Source organism: Oncorhynchus tshawytscha, linkage group LG09 (genome assembly GCF_018296145.1).
Source record: "Oncorhynchus tshawytscha isolate Ot180627B linkage group LG09, Otsh_v2.0, whole genome shotgun sequence".
Classification (NCBI taxonomy): Eukaryota; Metazoa; Chordata; class Actinopteri; order Salmoniformes; family Salmonidae; genus Oncorhynchus; species Oncorhynchus tshawytscha.
This window is the reverse complement of record NC_056437.1, coordinates 67,250,634-67,271,359: the sequence shown is the minus strand read 5'-3', so window position 1 is coordinate 67,271,359 and position 20,726 is coordinate 67,250,634. Positions and strand designations below refer to the sequence as shown.

General features: G+C 41.2%; 1 protein-coding gene across 2 annotated transcripts; it reads left to right on the top strand.

Annotated features, from left to right (window-relative positions):
* The first annotated feature begins 4,948 nt into the window (after positions 1-4,948).
* LOC112258466 (membrane-spanning 4-domains subfamily A member 4A) lies at positions 4,949-15,331 on the top strand. Of its 2 annotated transcripts, XM_024432855.2 has the most exons (7): positions 4,950-5,235; positions 5,340-5,456; positions 5,890-5,946; positions 6,241-6,420; positions 6,721-6,843; positions 11,723-11,812; positions 14,605-15,331. In XM_024432855.2, exons 1-7 carry the CDS (start codon positions 5,065-5,067, stop codon positions 14,698-14,700), a joined length of 834 nt encoding a protein of 277 aa, XP_024288623.1. In that variant the 5' UTR covers positions 4,950-5,064; the 3' UTR covers positions 14,701-15,331. The 2 variants fall into 2 exon arrangements, with proteins under 2 accessions (XP_024288625.1, XP_024288623.1); XM_024432857.2 differs by lacking the exon at positions 11,723-11,812 and having other exon boundaries at positions 4,949-5,235.
* The last annotated feature ends 5,395 nt before the right edge of the window (positions 15,332-20,726 follow it).

Sequence of the window (20,726 nt, the reverse complement as noted above, 5' to 3'; positions counted from 1 at the left end):
AGCATTGCCTTCAAATTGTTTAACTTGGGTCACATTTCAGGTAGCCTCCCACAATAAATTGGGTGAATTTGGCCCATTCCTCCTGACAGAGCTGGTGTAACTGAGTCAGGTTTGTAGGCCTCCTTGCTCGCACACAAATTTTCTATAGGATTGAGATCAGGGCTTTGTGATGGCCACTCCAATACTTTGACTTTGTTGTCCTTAAGCCATTTTGCAACAACTTTGGAAGTATGCTTGGGGTCATTGTCCATTTGGAAGACCCATTTGCGACCAAGCTTTAACTTCCTGACTGATGTCTTGAGATGTTGCTTCAATATATCCACGTAATTCTTCTCCCTCGTGATGCCATCTATTTTTTGAAGTGCACCAGCCCCTCCTGCAGCAAAGCACCCCCACAACATGATGCTGCCACCCCCGTGCTTCACGGTTGGGATGGTGTTCTTCGGCTTGCAAGCCTCCCCCTTTTTCCTCCAAACATAACAATGGTCATTATGGCCAAATAGTTATATTTTTGTTTCATCAGACCAGAGGATATTTCTCCAAAAAGTACTATCTTAGTGAAATATGTTTTTTTATAGGCCCCGTCCCACACAAATGCCTGAAATTAGTGGCTACTTTTGACTGACAATCTGGTTCAATCTGGTGTTGAATTCAAACAATAGCCCAAACCAATGAAGCGACATACAAATTGTACAATAATAGGAGGAAATATATATATATATATATATATAACTGAGCAAGAGGACAAGTACGTTAGAGTGTCCCGTGGCCCGTTGCCTGGATTGAGAACCAATCCAGGCAACAATAGACATATAAACACCTAGACATACAAAAACCCTAGACATACAAAAAAACTAAAAAATACAAAACCCCCTAGACAATACAAAAACCCAGACCTAACCAAAATAATAAAGAAAACAAAGATAACTAAGGTCAGGGCATGACAATAATATAGCTAGTCTGAACATACTGTCAATGTTAAGCAAGTTAGAATCATGTCGGATGACCCCATCCCAAATCAGGAAGGCCCAGAAAACTTTAATATAAATAAACACCTGACATTGTTCAGACTTCTAAAATGACACTAGTCTGAACACAATCATGTCGGATGACCCCATCCCAAATCAGGAAGGCCCAGAAAATTGTTAAAGACTCCAGCCACCCAAAATGTAGGTGTTTCAACCTAGCTCAGTGCTTTCTGTGGTGGTGAGGCAGCCAGCAGGAATATACGGAGCGTAGGTGTTGGTAATGTTCTCTAGTTGTGCCGTGATTAGCTCAGTGTTCTGTCACTCATGGGGGCACAACGTCACTGCCAAGTCTAAGGGTAGAGATTGAAAATTCAAGCCCCATGGATTCTGCCATGGAGTTACATTAGAAGTGCCCATCCAAGAAGGCTCAAGGTCCTTGGCCACAGATAAAAGGATGTCAAATCATGTTATATCTACAGTAGCATTGATTGGACTGATCATGTCAACATCATACTTTCAAAATCTTAGCTAGCAGTCATCATCATGAATCAAGTCGACAATCTACTGGCAAATATTTTTTAACCCTGTCATATGAAGAGAAATAATAAAGATAAATTATAGTTTATTAGCTTAAACGTATTGGTGCTCATCGGCAATTGGATATAAACATTACACAACAAGTTGGAAATCGCAAATTGAACAATGAGTAGTTTGGAAGGAATCAGTGGCTATCTGCAAGCATTGCAAAGCAATCTCTAGCCTGTTATTCAGTGGAGTGGCTCTGTGGAACCAAATCTGGGATTAAGGGTTTCTTTTCCAAGTTTAAAATAATAAACATTCAACATTGGCCATGCTGTCAATGAAGCATGATTTGTGCCGCGCTCAAAACAACAGTTAACTCGGAACTGCGAAAACTTGACTTCAGTGAGTTCAAGACAACTGGGAACCAGGGGAAAAAACGAGCTCCGGCTGGTAAAATACGTTTTGAATGGTCATCCAACTCAGAATTTGAACTGATTCCAGAGGCCGACCCAAAACAACGCCGCCGGAGGAGAGGGAGCTGGAGCAGTCTTCTAGTCAGACTTAGGTGGTGCACACACCATCCACCGCTTCCGAGTATATTACTTACTAATATCCAGCCTTTAGATAACAAAGTTGACAAGATCAGGGCAAGAGTTGCTTTCCAGAGAGACATCAGGGATTGTAACATACTCTGTTTCACGGAAACGTGGCTCTATCGGGATATCTTGTTGGAGTCGGTACAGCCATCTGGATTCTCAGTGCATCGCGCCAACAGGAATAAACATCTCTCCAGGAAGAAGAAGGGCGGGGGTGTATATTTCATGATTAACGAGTCATGGTGTAATTGTAACAACATACAGGAACTCAAGTCATTTTGTTCACCTGACCTAGAATTCCTCACAATCAAATGCTGACCGTATAATCTCCCAAAATAATTATCTTCGGTAATTGTCACAGCTGTGTATGTCCCCCCTCAAGCCGAAACCACGACGACCCTCAAGGAACTTCACTGAACTTTATGCAAACTGGAAACCATATATCCTGAGGCTGCATTTATTGTGTCTGGGGATTTTAGCAAAACAAATTCTAACAGTATATTGACTGTAGCACTCTGGACCCCTGGACCACTGATAATCTAACTTCCGGGATGCATACAAGGCCTTCCCCCGTCCTCCTTTCGGAAAATCTGACCACTACTCCATTTTGCTCCGCCCTTCCTATAGGCATGAACTCAAACAGGAAGCACCCGTGCTAAGGACTATTCAATGCTGATCTGACCAATCGGAATCCACACTTCAAGATTGTTTCGATCACGAGGACTGGGATTTTCTCCGGGTAGGTTCCTAGAATAATATTGGCGTGTTCACTGAGACGGTTACTGATTTCATCAAGAAGTGTATAGGAGATGTTGTACCCACTATGACTATTAAAACCTACCCTAACAAGAAAACGTTGATAGATGGCAGCATTTGCACAAAACTTAAAGCACGAAGCAACACACTTAACCATGGCAAGGTGACAGGGAATATGGCAGAATACAAACAGAGTAGTTGTTCCCTCCGCAAGGCAACCAAATGGCTCAGACATGAGACATATGGGGCAGTGTTTACAGTCGGACTACAAAAGGAAAACCAACCACGTCGCGGACACCGACGTCTTGCTGCCAGTCAAGCTAAACATGTTCTTTGCCCGCTTTGAAGATAACACAGCGCCACCGACGCGGCCAGCAACCAAGGACTGTGGGTTCTCCTTCTCCGTGGCTGACGTAAGACATTTAAACGTATTAACCCTCTCAAGGCTCTAGGCCCAGGTGGCATCCCTAGCTGCATCCTCAGAGCATTCGCAAACCAGCTGTCTGGTGTGTTTACAGACATATTCAATCTCTCCCTATCCCAGTCTGCTGTCCCCACATGCTTCAAGATGGCCACCATTGTTCCTGTACCCAAGAATGCAATGGTAACTGAACTAAATTACTTTCACCCCGTAGCACACACTTCTTTGAGAGACTAGTCAAGGATCATATCACCTCCACCTTACCTGTCACCCTAGACCCACTTAAATTTGCTTACTGCCTCAATAGGTCCACAGACAATGTAATCGCCATCACACTGCACACTGCCCTATCCCATCTGGACAAGAGGAATACCTATGTAAGAATGTTGTTCATTGACTATAGCTCAGCATTCAACACCATAGTTCCCTCCAAGCTCATAATTACGCTTGAGGCCCTGGGTCTCAACTCCTCCCTGTGCAATTGGGTCCTGGACTTCCCGACGGGCCGCCCCCAGGTTGTCAGTCGTCCCCAACACCAGGGCCCCACAAGGGTGCGTGCTCAGCCCACTCCTGTACTCCCTGTTCACCCATAACTGCATGGTCATCATCAAGTTTGCAGACCAACGACGACGAGACAGCCTACAGGGAGGAGGTGAGGGCTCTCGGAGTGTGGTGTAAGGAAAATAACCTTTGGCTTGTCAATTAAAACCCGAGCCAAAATTTGGCTTGTCAATTAAAACCCTCACAAGCAGCCCTCCAGGACACCTACAGCACCTGATGTCACAAGAAGTCCAAAAAGATTGTCTACAGCAGTTGATACTCATGACTGTATTTTCCTTCCTTTTTAGACCAGATACAGTGCATTTGGAAAGTATTCAGACTCCTTCACTTTTTACACATTCTGCTCCTGTTTCCATTGATCATCCTTGAGATGTTTCTACAACATTTAAAACACAAAACTATAAAAACCTTGGAAGAAAGAGAAGAGGAAGAAACAGGAGGAGAGGAAGAGAGGGGAGAAGAGGATGAGAGGGGAGAATAGGAAGAAAGACGAAGAGAGGGAAAGAGGAAGATGAGAGAGAGAGAGAGAGAGGGGGGAGAAGAGGAAGAAAGGGGTGCAGGAATAGACTAGAGCTTATGTTTACATGATATCTCAGCATTTATATACACTCCACTTTACTAAGCTCTTTTTTGTTTGTCATGCTTATCTATCGTCCATTCGCCAACAATTCAACATTCACTAATAAACAGTTGTTACGGTTATTTCACCTACTTCTTCTATAATTCAGGATGTCTCCCCACAGAGGGGCAAAGTATTTGGTTAAATTACTTTATTATACCACACCTTGAAGATTGTTACTTATAAAGCACAGAACAAAATAAATGTGTACACTTCCATGCTATGTCGCATGAAAAAGAAACTCATGCAACTTTCATGGAAGTGTATGAGTTTCTTTTATAGCCCGTGTTCTATAGGCAAGGAGCTTCAAGCCCATGATGGGAAGTTATGACAATAAAGAAGGAACTAAAGGTCGCTCAGCAATGAGGAAGTAATTCAAATAAACAGATGACGCAGCAACCACAGACACACACAGCCTACCACCTATCCATTTTTAATGGCGAGTGTTCAAAGTCTAATTAGTGGCTGATGCACACACCTATTATGCATTACATTCCCAGGTAAATTATTATCTGGAAGTCCCAGGTAGAGTTCAAACTTTGCAGGAGGCTCAACAATACACAGCTGACCAGCCATATCACCTCTTACTGTACTACAAACATCCTTCTGTCCTCTGTGAAGATGTCCAGCTCTCAAACAACCACCACTAATGGGGCGGTGGTCATCACCCATGTCTACCCCTATGGGAATGGGATGGGGGTCGCGGGGGTCGCATCTGCTCCTCACTGTCTGGGACAGACGGTCTCCTCAGTGCTGGGAAGTTTCCGGGCAGGGCATCCAAAAGCGCTGGGAGTAAGAATTGATGTTTTATATTATTTGAAAATTATTTTTCATTTTGGTTGAATTGTATTGGAAGAAGAGAAAAATGGATTTCCTGCCTTGTTTTTCTCTCACAGACCATACAGATCATGATTGGTTTGATAATGCTGTTGACAGGAATTGTGATGACTGCAGGACCACAAGTAGACAATATTGGAGTACTTAGTGGAATATTTGTCTGGGGATCTATCATTGTGAGTGAGCTGCTCTGTCTAATAATAATTTCTTGCATTTCCTGTCTGTCGTGATGCAAACAAAACATCCTAATAATTGAATCATGTCATATTTTGAAACGAAATGCATTAAAAACAATACCGTATGTGCAATTTAAAAAATATATATTTCATCTTTAATGTATAATGAATGACTTAACAAATGACTTTAATCAATGTATATGTACATGGCTAGGCCTGTGCCGTTTATACACTCATGTATTTCAGTTTCTGTTGACTTCTATGTGGGAGGAATTAAACTTGATTTTGAACTTTGGTCATACTGTAGAAATATTTTTGTCCCACATGGTACCCTACTCCCTATATAGTGCACTACTTTTGTAGTGTACTATGTAGAGAATAGGGTGCCATTTGGTACGTAGACTTGTATAATCTCTTCCTTGTTCCATCTCAGTATGTAGTTGCAGGCTCTCTAACTGTTGCTGCTGACAACAAACTGAACAAATGTCTGGTCAGTATCAACTATTTTTGCCTCAATAAAGTTTAGGCTTTTGATTTATAAAGTTCCACTCTGTTTCAAAACATAGAATCTACTTCACATATAGGCCCTCATGTTTTCATTCAACCTGTTATTTTTCCTCCCACAACACAAGCAGTGGGGTGGGCACTGGCGATTCAGCATCTGCAAATTGCCCCTTTAATAAAGACTTGCAATCATGATTGTCAACACACTGTATTTTATATTGCATTTCATTTTTCCAACCAATCATTCATTCCTATGTCCTCTTTCTGCTCTGTCCCTTAGGTAAAAGGCTCCCTTGGAATGAATGTTGTCGCCACGGTTACTGCTCTTACTGGCACCATTCTGCATTCTTTAGACAGTGCTGTAATGTACAACTACTACTGCGACTATCCAGGCTATCCTTCATACTACCCTCCATCCTATTTCAACTACACTACGTCCTCCGTCTGTCAACAGTATTGGGTATGTACCAAATGCTTATTCCTTTGGTCAGGAGATATTTGTAAATTGGTAAAGGGGAATTTATCATCTATAATTGTATTACTAGACTATTGTACGTACTGTTGAATGTTTTTTATTAGTTTAAATTATACCCCATTTGTAACATATATGTGACATCTCGAACATGCAAGAAATAGTGAATTAGATGCTATTGAGTTAATTTTTCTTCTTGTTAGCCCACACGAATTAATTGTACATAATTGCTCCAAAATGGCAGTGTAGCCTAGTTAACTGCTGTTTCCTGTTCCTCTCTGTCTATAGATCAGGTCCCAGGGAATATCAGGTGTTTTGACTGTTTTCTCCTTGCTGGAGTTCATAGTGTCCATCTGTGTCTCGTCATTCGCCTGCAGAGCTGTCTGCCTGTGCTGCCGTTCCACCCCTGAGGTGAGTCTGTGGACATAGATTTCTAGTTCCGTATGCAGTGTGGTCCGAACTTATTGACACCCATGATAAAAATTTGCAAAAGTGACTGTTTAAAATAAAATAATACAATACTGAGATAAGTTGTATGCGCCCAAAAATGTGTATTAATACAATTTCTCAGAGAAAGAGTTTACGCTTAAATAGTAATATTTAAAAAAAATTCAAACAGGAATGGGTCAATATTAATGACACCCCTGTTTTCAATAACTCACTGTGCAAGGATAACAGCACTGACACATTTTCTAAAATGTTTTATGATTTGGTGACCCCATTTGCAGGGATCTTAGACCATTCATCCGTACAGAATCCTTCCAGATCATTGATATCCTTCGTCTGCACTTATTTTATGGGGTTCTTTTCTGCTTAATGCATTCTTATTTCAATGCCAAACCCACTACTGGTGTGTGTGGCGAAAGAGCTCTATGTTCATGTCATCTGACCAAATCACAGTGTTCAATCCAAGTGCTAATGCTGTTTAGTAAACTCCAGGCGTTTACATTTGTTGGATGACATGAAAATAGCTCATTGAACACACACACCAGTGGTGAGTTTGGCATCGAAATGAGAACGCAAGAGCAGAAAATAACACCATACATACTGTAAAATATGGTGGTGGATCTTTGATGTTATGGGGCAAATTTTCTTCCACTGGTCCTGGGCCCCTTGTTAAGGTCAAATGCATCATGAACTTTACCCAGTGTAAGAGCCAATTTGGGTGTATCTTATATTATGGTGTTTTTTGAGCATTTACACTACCGACCACTAGGGGAAGACAAATGGTGGTGGTAATCACACCGGGTGATCTATAAAGACACAGGTGTTTGAACATATGGCGTGTGTGTGGATGGTGAGAGGGCTCACGGTTCTTGCTTTTGTTATGACAATTTGCCGCCAACACAGCGGCCATGAGCTCAAGCCTAGGAAGGCTTTCTGATTCATAGGAGCATCTCTCTCTTTTGCCAGCATGAACGGAAGATGGACACACCGACTCATTTCAGGTTCTCTTTTATTTTGACTATTTTCTACATTGTATGAAATAAAACATTTGGAATCATGTAATAACCAAAAAAAGTGTTAAACAAATCAAAATATATTTTATATTTAAGATTCTTCGAAGTAGCCACCCTTTGCCTTGATGACAGCTTTGCACACACTTGGCATTCTCTCAGCCAGCTTCATGAGGTAGTCACCTGAAATGCATTTCATTTAACAGGTGTGCCTTTTTAAAAGTTAATTTGTGGCATTTCTTTCCTTCTTAATGTGTTTGAGCCAATCTGTTGTGTCGTGACAAGGTAGGGTTGGTATACAGAAGATAGCCCAATTTGGTAAAAGACCAAGTCCATATTATGGCAAGAACAGCTCAAATATGCAAAGAGAAACGACAGTCCATCATTACTTTAAGACATGAAGGTCTGTCAATGCGGAAAATTTCTAGAACTTTGAAAGTTTCTTCAAGTGCAGTTGTAAAAACCATCAAGCGCTACGATGAAACTGGCTCTCATGAGGACCGCTACAGGAAAGGAAGACCCAGAGTTCTCTCTGCTGCAGAGGATAAGTTCATTAGAGTTACCAGCCTCAGAAATTGCAGCCAAAATAAATGCTTCAGAGTTCAAGTAACAGACACATCTCAACATAAACTGCTTAGAGGAGACTGTGAGAATAAGGCCTTCATGGTCAAATTGCCGCAAAGAAACCACTACTAAAGGACACAAATAATAATAAGAGACTTGCTTGGGCCAAGAAACACGAGCAAAGGACATTAGACAGGTGGAAATGTGACCTTTGGTCTGATGAGTCCAAATATTTGATTTTTGGTTGCAACTGCTGTGTCTTTGTGAGACGCAGAGTAGGTGAATGGTTGATCACTGTATGTGTTTTCCCACCATGAAGCATGGATGAGGTGGTGTGTTGTGGGGGTGCTATTCTGGTGACACTGTCTGTGATTTACTTAGAATTCAAGGCACACTTAACCAGCATGGCTACCACAGCATTCTGCAGCGATACAGCATCCCAACTGGTTTGTGCTTAGTGGGACTATCATTTGGATTACAACAGGAAAATGATCCAACACACCTCCAGGCTGTGTAAGGGCTATTAGTCCAAGAAGGAGAGTGATGGAGTGCTGCATCAGATGACCTGGCCCCCACAGTCACCCAACCTCACCCCAATTGAGATGGTTTGGGAGTTGTTGGACTTCAGAGTGAAGGAAAAGCAGCCTACAAGTGCTCAGCACTTGTGGGAACTCCTTCAAGACTGTTTGAAAAGCATTCCAGGTGAAGCTGGTTGAGAGTATGCCAAGAGTATGAAGAAACTAAAATCTAAAACATATTTTGATTTGTTTAACACTTTTTTGGTTACTACATGATTCCATATGTGTTATTTCATAGTTTTGATGTCTTCACTATTATTCTACAATGTAGAAAATAGTAAAAATAAAGAAAAACCCTTGATTAAGTAGGTGTGTCCAAACTTTTGACTGGAACTGTACTTGTTTCTTTATAAAAAAAACATTAAGTAAGATACAGTTCCATAACCATACTGAATGTCAACTGATGCAATTCTGCATGCTCTAACTTTCCAAAGTCTTCGGGCTTGATGCACCTCTTCACCTTGAGCTATGCCACTTTTGCCAAATTCGCCATCCATAATTACCATTGCTGTGAGGGAGATTGGGGTATGTCGTTTTCCCAGATGTTGTAGCAACAGTTTTGGAGATAGAATAAACGTAATAGAAAGCATAAGGGGTAGTATATTGAGCTGGTCACCGAGAGGGTCGTGGCTGATGGGAAATGTGTTGGAAACCTACCCTGACAAGAAGGGTCTGGTCCGGTCTGTGAGACTTAAAACCAGAACAGGAGAACTGGACAGACCTGTTACCAAGATCTTGCTACTCCAAGAGGGTACAGAGGGACCTGTGAAGAACTTTGATCCACAGAAGAAGTGAAGGAAGATTCAGTCACATTTCACTTTATTGGGTAATTGTTGTTCGCCATTAGGGGCCGGTGTGTTGGAGCCAATTTGGGTGTAGCTTATGGTGTTATTCAGGCAATTACACTCCCGACCACTAGGGGCAGACAAATGGTGGTGGTAAACACACATCAGGTGATCTATAAAGACACAGGTGTTTGAAAGTATGGTGTGTGTGGATGGTGAGAGAGCTTACAGTTTCTACCGCAATCAAATCAATGCAAGAAAAAGCAATGAATGCCAAATAAGATACACAGGATTACTACAGTCAACATTCATTCATTCAAGGTAACCACCATTGCTACATTTGAGGCGCGTAAAGAACAAGTCTATTTGCTACCATTCACTCACCTGGTGACATTGGCTCCTTAGAAATCTTAGATTTTCCCAAGCAAAATGTCATGACACCCAGTACCAGGACATTTTAGAAAAAGGCTCAGTGTCGTTATCCTCGCAAGGTGAGATATTGAAAGGTATTGGAAACAGGGGTGTCAATCATGTTAACCACTACCTTTTTGAGAGAAAAAAGTATCTCTTTCACTTTGCAATTGTATTAGTATAAATAATAGAATTTCTCCATTGTTTTGAGCATACAGTACATTATAGCTCAGTATTTTTATACAGTCATTTTTACTCATCTATATCAAGTGTGTCAATAATTTCAGACCCCATTGTAAGTCTTACTATATTGAAAACATAAAAATAAAGCAAAGTTAAGTGCACATGACAAAAAGTATGTGGACAACTTCTAGTTGAACATCCCATTCCAAAATAATGGGCATTAATATGAAGTTGGTCCCTGCTTTGCTGCTATAACAGCCTCCACTATTCCTGAAAGGCTTTCCACTAGATGCTGGAACATTGTTGCGGGAACTTGCTTCCATTCAGCCACGAGCATTAGTGAGGTCGGGCACTGCTGTTGGGCGAATACGCCTGGCTCACAGTCCGAGTACTATGTCATCCCAAAGGTGTTCGATGGGGATGAGGTCAGGGCTCTGTGTAGGCCAGTCAAGTTCTTCCACACCGATCTCGACAAGCCATTTCTGTATGGATTTTGCTTTGTGCATGGGGGCATTGTCTTGCTGAAACAGGAAAGGGCCTTGGCCAAACTGTTCCCACCAAGTCGGAAGCACAGAATCTTCTAGAATGTCATTGTATGCTCTAGCGTTAAGATTTCCCTTCACTGGAAGTATGGGGCCTAGCCTGCCCCAAACCATAGTAAACAGCCCAAGACCATTATTCCTCCTCCAACAAACTTTACAGTTGGCACAATGCATTCGGGCGGGTACCGACCCTTGACATTGCGAATGGTGATCTTAGGCTTGTGTGAGGCTGCTCGGCCATAGAAACCATTTCATGAAGCTCGTGACGAACAGTTCTTGTGCTGATATTTCTTCCAGAGGCAGTTTGGAACACGTGGTTAGTGTTGCAACCGATGACAGTACTTGGCTTGTATGGCCTACCACTTCGTGGCTGAGCCGTTGTTGATCATAGACGTTTCCTCTTCACAATAGCAGCACCTACAGTTGACCGGGGAAGCTCTTGGAGGGCAGAAATTTGATGAACAGACTTGTTGAAAAGATGGCATCCTATGAGGGTGCCACGTTGAAAGTCACTGAGCTCTTCAGTAAGGCCATTTTACTGCCAATGTTTGTCTATGGCGATTGCATGGCTGGGTGCTCGATTTTATACACCTGACCGCAACGGGTATGGCTAAAATAGCCGAATCCACTCATTTGAAGGGGTGTCCACATACTTCTGTATATATAGTGTATGTTCTGGCAACTGTAAGAGCACTGAGTAGTCATGACACCTGTATATTCAATAATGAATTACTAGAAATGTACTTAAAATTGACATGTCTGTCTTTTAGCAAGTGTTCATCATTGGGAATCAAATACCGGTACCTCATGGCAGCATGACTCCAAGCAACGCACCTTACCCTCCTCAGATCAACTACGAGGTATGACATCTTTTGGAGGTTGAACTGCAGGGTCGCCATTTAAAATAGGCTGCTCATTATCTAAAATTTGAATTAAAAAGATCTCACCGGTGTCGTACTAACATAGTTTCTGGGGTAATTTCTTACATTTCCACTGCGAAAACTTTAATTTCAAATTGTGTAATCACCAAAACATTGGTCACTGTATGAAATTCTGTGGGTCCGTACTTGCGAACATTAGAAAACGTTTGAGTTGAAGTTAAAGCATCATCCAATTCAAATCATTGACGTAGTTGTACGTGATAGAACCAATGTGTTTAAACCCTGTTAAACTTTCCCGATTCTCTGTCTTATCATTAATAATCACTGCATGCAATAGGGATTTGGAAAATTCTACTTTCATATCACCCCAAAATGATTTTACAAATACAAAAGACACACTTACTCTGCGCCGTTTTAACACAGATTCCCACGGAGGTGTTTTGCATTGCACTTCCTGAGCTAATGGAAACTCGTAAGGAAACAAAGAAACCTTTCACCTGTGTTATTTCCTTCCCTATATCTGTCTGTCCCCCAGCTCTGTTTCCCGTTTTCACATTGTTTGTATGTTGTTTTGTTACCTGTGTGCTGACGCTGCTCCTGTCTTGTTCCTTGTCTGTTCCTCATTAAATGTTTGACACCCTGTACCTGCTTCTCGACTCCAGCGTCGAAAAATATTTATGTGGTACTGACTCAAAACGTCACACTTCTCACACGCAACCATTTTTTAAAAGTTATGATTTTTTTCCCAGCATGCTCTACTGCATTTGGATTTTGGGGGGAGGATTTTTTTTTTAATATCTGTGTTTTTGCATGTACATTGAGTGATTGATTCATCTTGTGCTACTCAAAGATAATTAACATAACACATTTTCTAATCTAATCCAATCATTTAGTTAGATTTTTTTGTTCCCATTACTGAAATAGTTGTTCTAGTTTATTAAATGGCTTAAGTTGTCTCATAAACCAGGCAGTAGTTATTCATTCATGTTCCAGGTGGTTAGCTACTGTACATGTATGTCCCAAATGGCACCCTATTCCCAAAATATAGTGCTCTACTTATGACCTATACTGGGCCAAGGTCGTGCGCTATTAGCATGCGTTTGGGTTGCACTCTGATCCATATTCTACAATAAAGAGATGTTAACAAAAAAAGCAACAGAACACATGCTCAGTATCTATGACTTAAACTGATTACTTACTGGGTTGAGCCTGTAGAGTGCCAATATTGCATAATCATCACATCCTTGCAATGTTATTACATCGCTTTTAAGTTTTAAGTCTATTCGTTTTCAATGTTTATTTTGAATTTAGTGTCAGTTAGGTTTCAGAACTATATTGTTCGTTTTAATTTAGTTTATGTTGAATTAAAACATTTATATTATATTATTCATTTTGTATTTTTAGTGTTAAGGGCAGAATCAAATCTAATTTGATTTGATACATGCTTCGTAAACAACAGGTGTAGACTAACAGTGAAATTATTATTTATGGGTCCTTCCCAGCAATGCAGAGAGAAAAATAGAAAAAGTTTTGAAAAATAATAAAATGAGGAATAAATACACAATGAGTAATGATAACATGGCTATACACACGGGGTACCAGTACCCTGCACAGAGTTGATATTCAGGGGTACGAGGTAATTGAGGTACATATGTGCATATAGGTAGGGGTAAAGTAACTAGGCAACACAATAGATAATAAGCTGCACCGTATGTGATAAGTCAAAAGAGTTTGTGAAAAGGGGGGTCAATGAAGATAGTTCAGGTAGCTATTTGGTTAACTATTTAGCAGTCTTATGGCTTGGGGGTTGAAGCCGTTCAGGGTCCTGTTGGTTCCAGACATCGGTGTGGTGCATCCGTATCGGTACGGTGCATCCGTACCGCTTGCCATGTGGTAACAGAGAGAACAGTTTATGACCTGGGTGGCTGCAGTCTGAATATGTTTAAGGCCTTCTTCTACCACCACCTGGTATAGAGATCCTTACAGGTCACTGATCTTCTCCTTATAGGTTGTTTCATCGTTGTCATTGATCAGGCCTACCACCGTTGTGTCGGAGTTGTGTGTGGCCACGCAGTTGTGGATGAACAGGGAGTACAGGAGGGGACTAAGTACACACCCCTGAGGGGGCCCGTGTTGAGAGTAAGCATGGTGGATGTGTTGTTCACTACCGTCACCACCTGGGGAGGCCCGTCTGGAATTCCAATATCAAGTTGCAGAGGGAGGTGTTCAGTCACAGGGACCTGAGATTGTAGTGCACTATGGTGTTGAATAGAGATTGCGTCATCTGTTGGGATGGTATGCAAATTGGAGTGGGTCCAGGGTGTCTGGGATGATGGTGTTAATTTGAGACATCCACAAATGTTCACAAATGCTCTCCATCCAACCTCACTGAGCTCGAGCTGTTTTGCAAGGAGGAATGGGAAAAAATTTCAGTCTCTCGATGTGCAAAACTGATAGTGACATACCCCAAGCGACTTACAGCTGTAATCGCAGCAAAAGGTGGCGCTACAAAGTATTAACTTAAGGGGGCTGAATAATTTTGCACGCCCAATTTTTCAGTTTTTGATTTGTTAAAAAAGTTTGAAATATCCAATAAATGTCGTTCCACTTCATGATTGTGTCCCACTTGTTGTTGATTCTTCACAAAAAAATACAGTTTTATATCTTTGTTTGAAGCCTGAAATGTGGCAAAAGGTCGCAAAGTTCAAGGGGGCCGAATACTTTCGCAAGGCACTGTATATGTCCTATTATGTACTGTGTTGTTTCTACAGACTGGGAACTACACAAAGGTTCTGGAGGGAGACGGTATGGGTACAGGGTTTCAACAGAACCACCTGCCTCCTCAATACACTGCTGTCATCCCTTGAGAATTGGGCCTCCGTGAATACATTGTTCTTTTTCTTGTCGAAATTGTGTTCTCTAGGCCTATTTTTCTGATTCAAGCCAGGCAACGGTTAGCACCACATTACTGATCTGAATAATTTGACAGTTTAATATTGATAGTGTATAGTAATGCAATGTTTCAGTATAATGTTTAGGTTACTATATGGTTGATTTTATAACTTCATGTTTTTGTCATTTCTATCTTTCTTTAATTGGTATAATTTAATCATTATTTCTTTTATAAAAGTATAATAGATTTATCAAGTAAAATCAACCACTGCTATATGACAAAATATGTTGCATCATTTTTAATAACACACAAATGCATATTTAACTTAATGTCTTGAAACAATAAAACTGACAGAATTTTGTTTTTTGTTTGAAGTCACTTTTATCTTCTATACAATGTAATTAATGCCATTCATATTCCGGGTAAATATTGATCTTTAAACTATGCTACGCCTAAATAAATGTGTATTTTTTTGGAGAAGTGGTTGAAGGGTCTGAAAACATCCTTATAAGGAGGGAGTGGTGTGTGGATGTTTACATTGGGCATTAGCCTATATTCTTTCTATCTTGAGTGTGTGCAACATTAAAGTTCATGAACAGTCAAAACCATGTGTTTCATGAAATGTTATGATCTTTTAAGAAACCAAAGTATGATGACCAAAGTATGAAAAATGACTGTTGCTTCTACAGTGCAGTGAAAAACTATTTGCCCCCTTTCTGATTTTCTCTATTTTTGCATATTGTTATACCGAATGTTATCAGATCTTCAACCTAAGTCAACTATTAGATAAAGAGAATCTGAGTTTACCCCCAAAAATATATACCAAAAAATATAGACAACGCTGTGTACTACTCCCTTCACAGAACAGTGCACACTGGTTCTAACCAGAATAGAAAGAGGAGTGGGAGGCCTGGGTGCACAACTGAGCAAGAGGACAAGTACATTAGCGTGTCTAGTTTGAGAAACGGACGTCTCACAAGTCCTCAACTGGCAGCTTCATTAAATAGTTGCCGCAAAACACCAGCCTCAATGTCAACAGTGACGAGGTGACTCCGGGATGCTTTTGTAGGTAAACTTTTGAAGGGTAGGGTACTTGAGCTTGTACCCTTAAAAGGGAATACACCTCAGCAATTTATTTTTTTAAATTACCAGAAAGGTGAGTTCCAGACCTTTCTAAAATTATGCAACATTATCAGTTTGTTTATGGCCATCTCATGAAAAAATAATAAAGTTTTGGTATGTCTATTTAGGCAGAAATCAAAATGTTGCCCTATCATTCAAACCATTTAAAATACTGAAACTATACTGGAACAATTATCATTGACTCCAAAACAAACGTCATGATTTATGTTCAGTTCTAGGTTTTTCTCTCCACATTTTGGGTAAAAATCGAATGGGGTTTTCAAGCTTTTTTTTCAAATGGAGTTTTCAAGCTTCTGAACCTGGCAGATCACACTAATTTGAAGTTTGACTACGCGTGATGTTGCAGCACCGTAGGTTGAGATGAGACGCAAGACGTTGTTCTCACACAGTATCCGAGCATGTGCACAGGTGTGCTTCACGCTGCTTCAAAGTGGTAGCTTCCGGATCAAAAGAGTGGTGAAGTTTAGTCTCGCCTTCCCTACTGGTAGTTGCGGAAATATACCCAATACAACTCAGTGGAGGCTGCTGAGGGGAGGATGACTCATAATAATTTCCCGGAACGGAGCGAATGGAATGGTATCAAACACATGGAGACCATTCCACCCATTCCACTCCAGCCATTACCACGAACCCTTCCTCACCAATTAAGGTGCCACCAACCTCATGTACTATAACTGTTTACTTTGTGCATCTACGTCATCTCGCTGAATCTACCTTTAAACCTAACCTATGACCTGACCCATCGCCTTATGCTGCGTCAGAGAAATCGGAACCTCCTAGAAATTCCACTTGAATGACCCTCCAAGTCGGAATTACAAGTGGCAAACTCCGATAAAATTATGAAATGTTGTTGTTCCCGTGTTGAGATGTTTCTCCACTGATCTTTTACCCACTTTCAACCAAAAGATTACAACAAATATGTTTTTGACATACTGTCAATGTTAAGCAAGATAACTGACATTATAATGAAGAATTGTTCAGACTTCAAAAGCACTTCAATACAATCATGTCGGATGACCCCATCCAAAATCAGGAAGGCCTGGAAAATTGTTAGACTCTAGCCACCTAAACTCAATGCTTTCTGTGGTGGTGAGGCAGCCAGCGGGAAAAATACGGAGCTCAGGTGTTGGTAATGTTCTCCAGTTGCGGGCGTGATTAGCTCAGTGTCCTGTCACTCATGGGGACACAACGTCACTGCCAAGGCTAAGGATAGAGTTTGAAAATTCAAGCCCCTTGGGTTCTGCCATAGAGTTACACTAGAAGTGCCCATCCAAGAAGGCTCAAGGTCATTGGCCACTGATAAAAGGATGTCACACTATGTTATATCTACAGTAGCATTAATTGGGCTGATCATATCAAAATCATACTTTCAAAATCTTAGCTAGCAGTCATCATCATGAATCAAGTAGACAATCTACTGGCAAATATTTTTAATCCTTTGTCATATGAAGAGAAATTATAGCTTAAATTTATCGGTGCTCATCGGCCATTGGATATAAACATTACATAACAAGTTGGAAATTGCAAATTGAACAATGAGTAGCTTGGAAGGAGTCAGTGGCTAACTGCAAGCATTGCAAAGCAATCTCTAACCTGCTATTCAGTGGAGTGGCTGTGTGGAACCAAATCTGGGATTAAGGGTCTCTTTTTTTCAGTTTAAAATAATAAACATTCAACATTGGCCATGCTGTCAATGAAGCGTGATTTGTGCCTCGCTCAACAGTTAACTCGGAACTGCAAAAACTTGACTTCAGTGGGTTCAGGAAAACTGAGACCTCGGGGGAAAAACAGCATATGTAGCTCTCGCACTGGACCACTGCTAATCTAACTTCCGGTATGCATACAAGGCCCTCCCCCGCCCTCCTTTCAGCAAATCTGACCACAACTCCATTTTGCTTCTCCCTTCCTGTAGGCATGAACTCAAACAGGAAGCACCCATGCTATGGACTATTCAATGCTGGTCTGACCAATCGGAATCCACGCTTCAAGATTGTTTCGATCACGCTGACTAGAACATGTTCCAGGTAGCTTCCTAGAATAATATTGACGTGTACACTGAGATGGTTACTGATTTCATCAAGAAGTGTGTAGGAGATGTTGTAAACACGATGACTATTAAAACCTACCCTAACAAGAAAACATGGTTAGATGGCAGCATTCGCGCAAAACTGAAAGCACGAAGCACCACATTTAACCATGGCAAGGTAACTGGGAATATAGCAGAATACAAACAGAGTAGTTGTTCCCTCCAAAAGGCAACCAAACAGGTAAATTGTCAATATCGAGACAAAGTGGAGTCACAATTCAACGGCTCAGACATGAGACGTATGTGGCAGTGTTTAGAGTCAATCACGGACTACAAAAAGGGAAAAAAACATGTCGCGGACACCGACGTCTTGCTGCCAGACAAGCATTAACATGTTCTTTGCCCGCTTTGAAGATAACCCAGCGCCACCGACACGTCCAGCAAACAAGGACTGTGGGTTCTCCTTCTCCGTGGCTGACGTAAGACATTTAAACCTGTTAACCCTCTCAAAGCTCTAGGCCCAGGTGGCATCCCTAGCTGTATCCTCAGAGCATTCGCAGACCAGCTGGCTGGTGTATTTACAGACATATTCAATCTCTCCCGATCCCAGTCTGCTGTCCCCGCATGCTTCAAGATGGCCACCATTGTTCCTGTACCCAAGAATACAATGGTAACTGAACTAAATTACTATCAACCTGTAGCTCACACTGCTTTGAGAGACTAGTCACCTTACCTGTCACCCTAGACCAACTTAAATTGACTTACTGCCTCAATAGGTCCACAGACGATGTAATCGCCATCACACTGAACACTGCCCTATCCCATCTGGACAAGAGGATAACCTATGTAAGAATGCTGTTCATTGACTATAGCTCAGCATTCAACACCATAGTACGCTCCAATATCATCATTACACTTGAGGCCCTGGGTCTCAACTCCACTCTGTGCAATTGGGTCCTGGATTTCCCGATGGGCCGCCCCCAGGTGGCCAGTCGTTCCTCAACACCAGGGCCCCACAAGGGTGCGTGCTCAGCCTACTCCTGTACTCCCTGTTCACCCATAACTACATGGGAGTGTGGTGTAATGAATATAACTTCTCAGTCAACGTCAACAAAACAAAGGAGGTAATCGTAGACTTCAGAAAACAGCAGACTGAACCTCAGGAGGCGGAAGAAATTTGGCTTGTCAATTAAAACCCTCACAAACAGCCCTCCAGGACACCTACAGCACCCAGATGATCAATGACAACAACCACCCGAGCCACTGCCTGTTCACCCCAGTACCATCCAGAATGCGAGGTCAGTACAGGTGCATCAAAGCTGGGACCGAGAGCCTGAAAAACAGCTTCTATCGCAAGGACTATTAAACAGCCATCACTAGCACAGAGGGGCTCCTGCCTACATACAGACTTGAAATCATTGGCCACTTTAATAAATGGAACACTAGTCACTTAAATAATGCCACTTCAAAATGTTTACATATCTTACATCACTCATCTAATATGTATATACTCTATTCTATACGGTCTATTGCATCTTAGCCTGTGCACTCTGACATTGCTTCCGTTCAACCTTCCTTTTCAAGTGAAGATATCCCGGGAAGATTAATACAGTTGAAGTCGGATGTTTACATACACTTACGTTGGAGTCATTAAAACTCAAATATATAGATTTGGCAAGTTGGTTAGGACATCTACTTTGTGCAAGACACAAGTAATTTTTCCAACAATTGTGTACAGACAGATTATTTCACTTAGAATTGACTGTATAACAATTCCAGTGGGTTAGAAGTTTACATACAGTACACTAAATTGACTTTGCCTTGAAACAGCTTGGAAAATTCCAGGAAAAGATGTCATGGCTTTAGAAGCTTAATTTAACTTCTCTAGGGAAGGGGGCACTATTTTCACTTCCGGATGAAAAGCGTGCCCAAATTAAACTGCCTGCTACTCAGGCCCATAAGCTAGGATATGCATATTATTAGTAGATTTGGATAGAAAACACTCTGAAGTTTGAAACTGTTTGAATGATGTCTGTGAGTATAGGCAAAAACCTGAGAAAAATCCAACCAGGAAGTGGGAAATCTGTGGTTTGTCGGTTTTCAAGTCTTTGCCTATCTTTGCCTAAATGGGGTCAGATTGCACTTTCTAAGGCTTCCAGTAGATGTCAACAGTCTTTATAACTTTGTTTCAGGCTTATAATATGAAGGGGGAGCGAATAAAAGCTGTTTGAATCAGGTGTCTGGCAGAATGCCATTAGTTTAGTCACGCGAGCGGCCTTGAGCGCAAGCTCCGTTCCTTTTAATTTCTAAAGACAAAGGAATTGTCCGGTTGGAATATTATTGAATATTTATGATAAAAACATCCGAAAGATTGATTCTACACATCCTTTCACATGTTTCTACAGACGGTAATATAACTTTTTTAACTTTGTCTTGACTTTGTGCTCGTGCCTTGTGCATTTTGATTACTGGACTAAACGTGTGAACAAAAAGAGGTATTTGGACATAAATGATGGACTTTATCGAACAAAACAAACATTGTTGTCGAACATGGAGAACTGGGAGTGCCATCAGATGAAGATCATCAAAGTTAATTGATTAATTTGAACTCTTTCTGACTTTTGTGACACCTCTCCTTTGGTAGGAAAATGGCTGTATGGTTTTCTGTGGCTAGGCGCTGACCTAACATAATCGCAAAGTGTGCTTTCGCCGTAAAGCCTTTTTGAAATCTGACACAGCGGTTGCATTAAGGAGAAGTTTATCTTTAAATGTATGTTAAAAACTTGTATCTTAGATGAGTATTTCTGTAATTTTATGTCGCTCTCTGCACA

What these genes read in the sequence shown, in the direction of transcription:
- LOC112258466 (XM_024432855.2), top strand. Translation starts at nt 5,065, where the DNA reads ATGTCCAGCTCTCAAACAACCACCACTAATGGGGCGGTGGTCATCACC. An exon ending in GGCATCCAAAAGCGCTGGGA is followed by an intron (nt 5,236 to 5,339) that starts GTAAGAATTGAT and finishes TTTCTCTCACAG; the next exon opens with ACCATACAGATCATGATTGG. An exon ending in CTCCTCAGATCAACTACGAG is followed by an intron (nt 11,813 to 14,604) that starts GTATGACATCTT and finishes TTGTTTCTACAG; the next exon opens with ACTGGGAACTACACAAAGGT.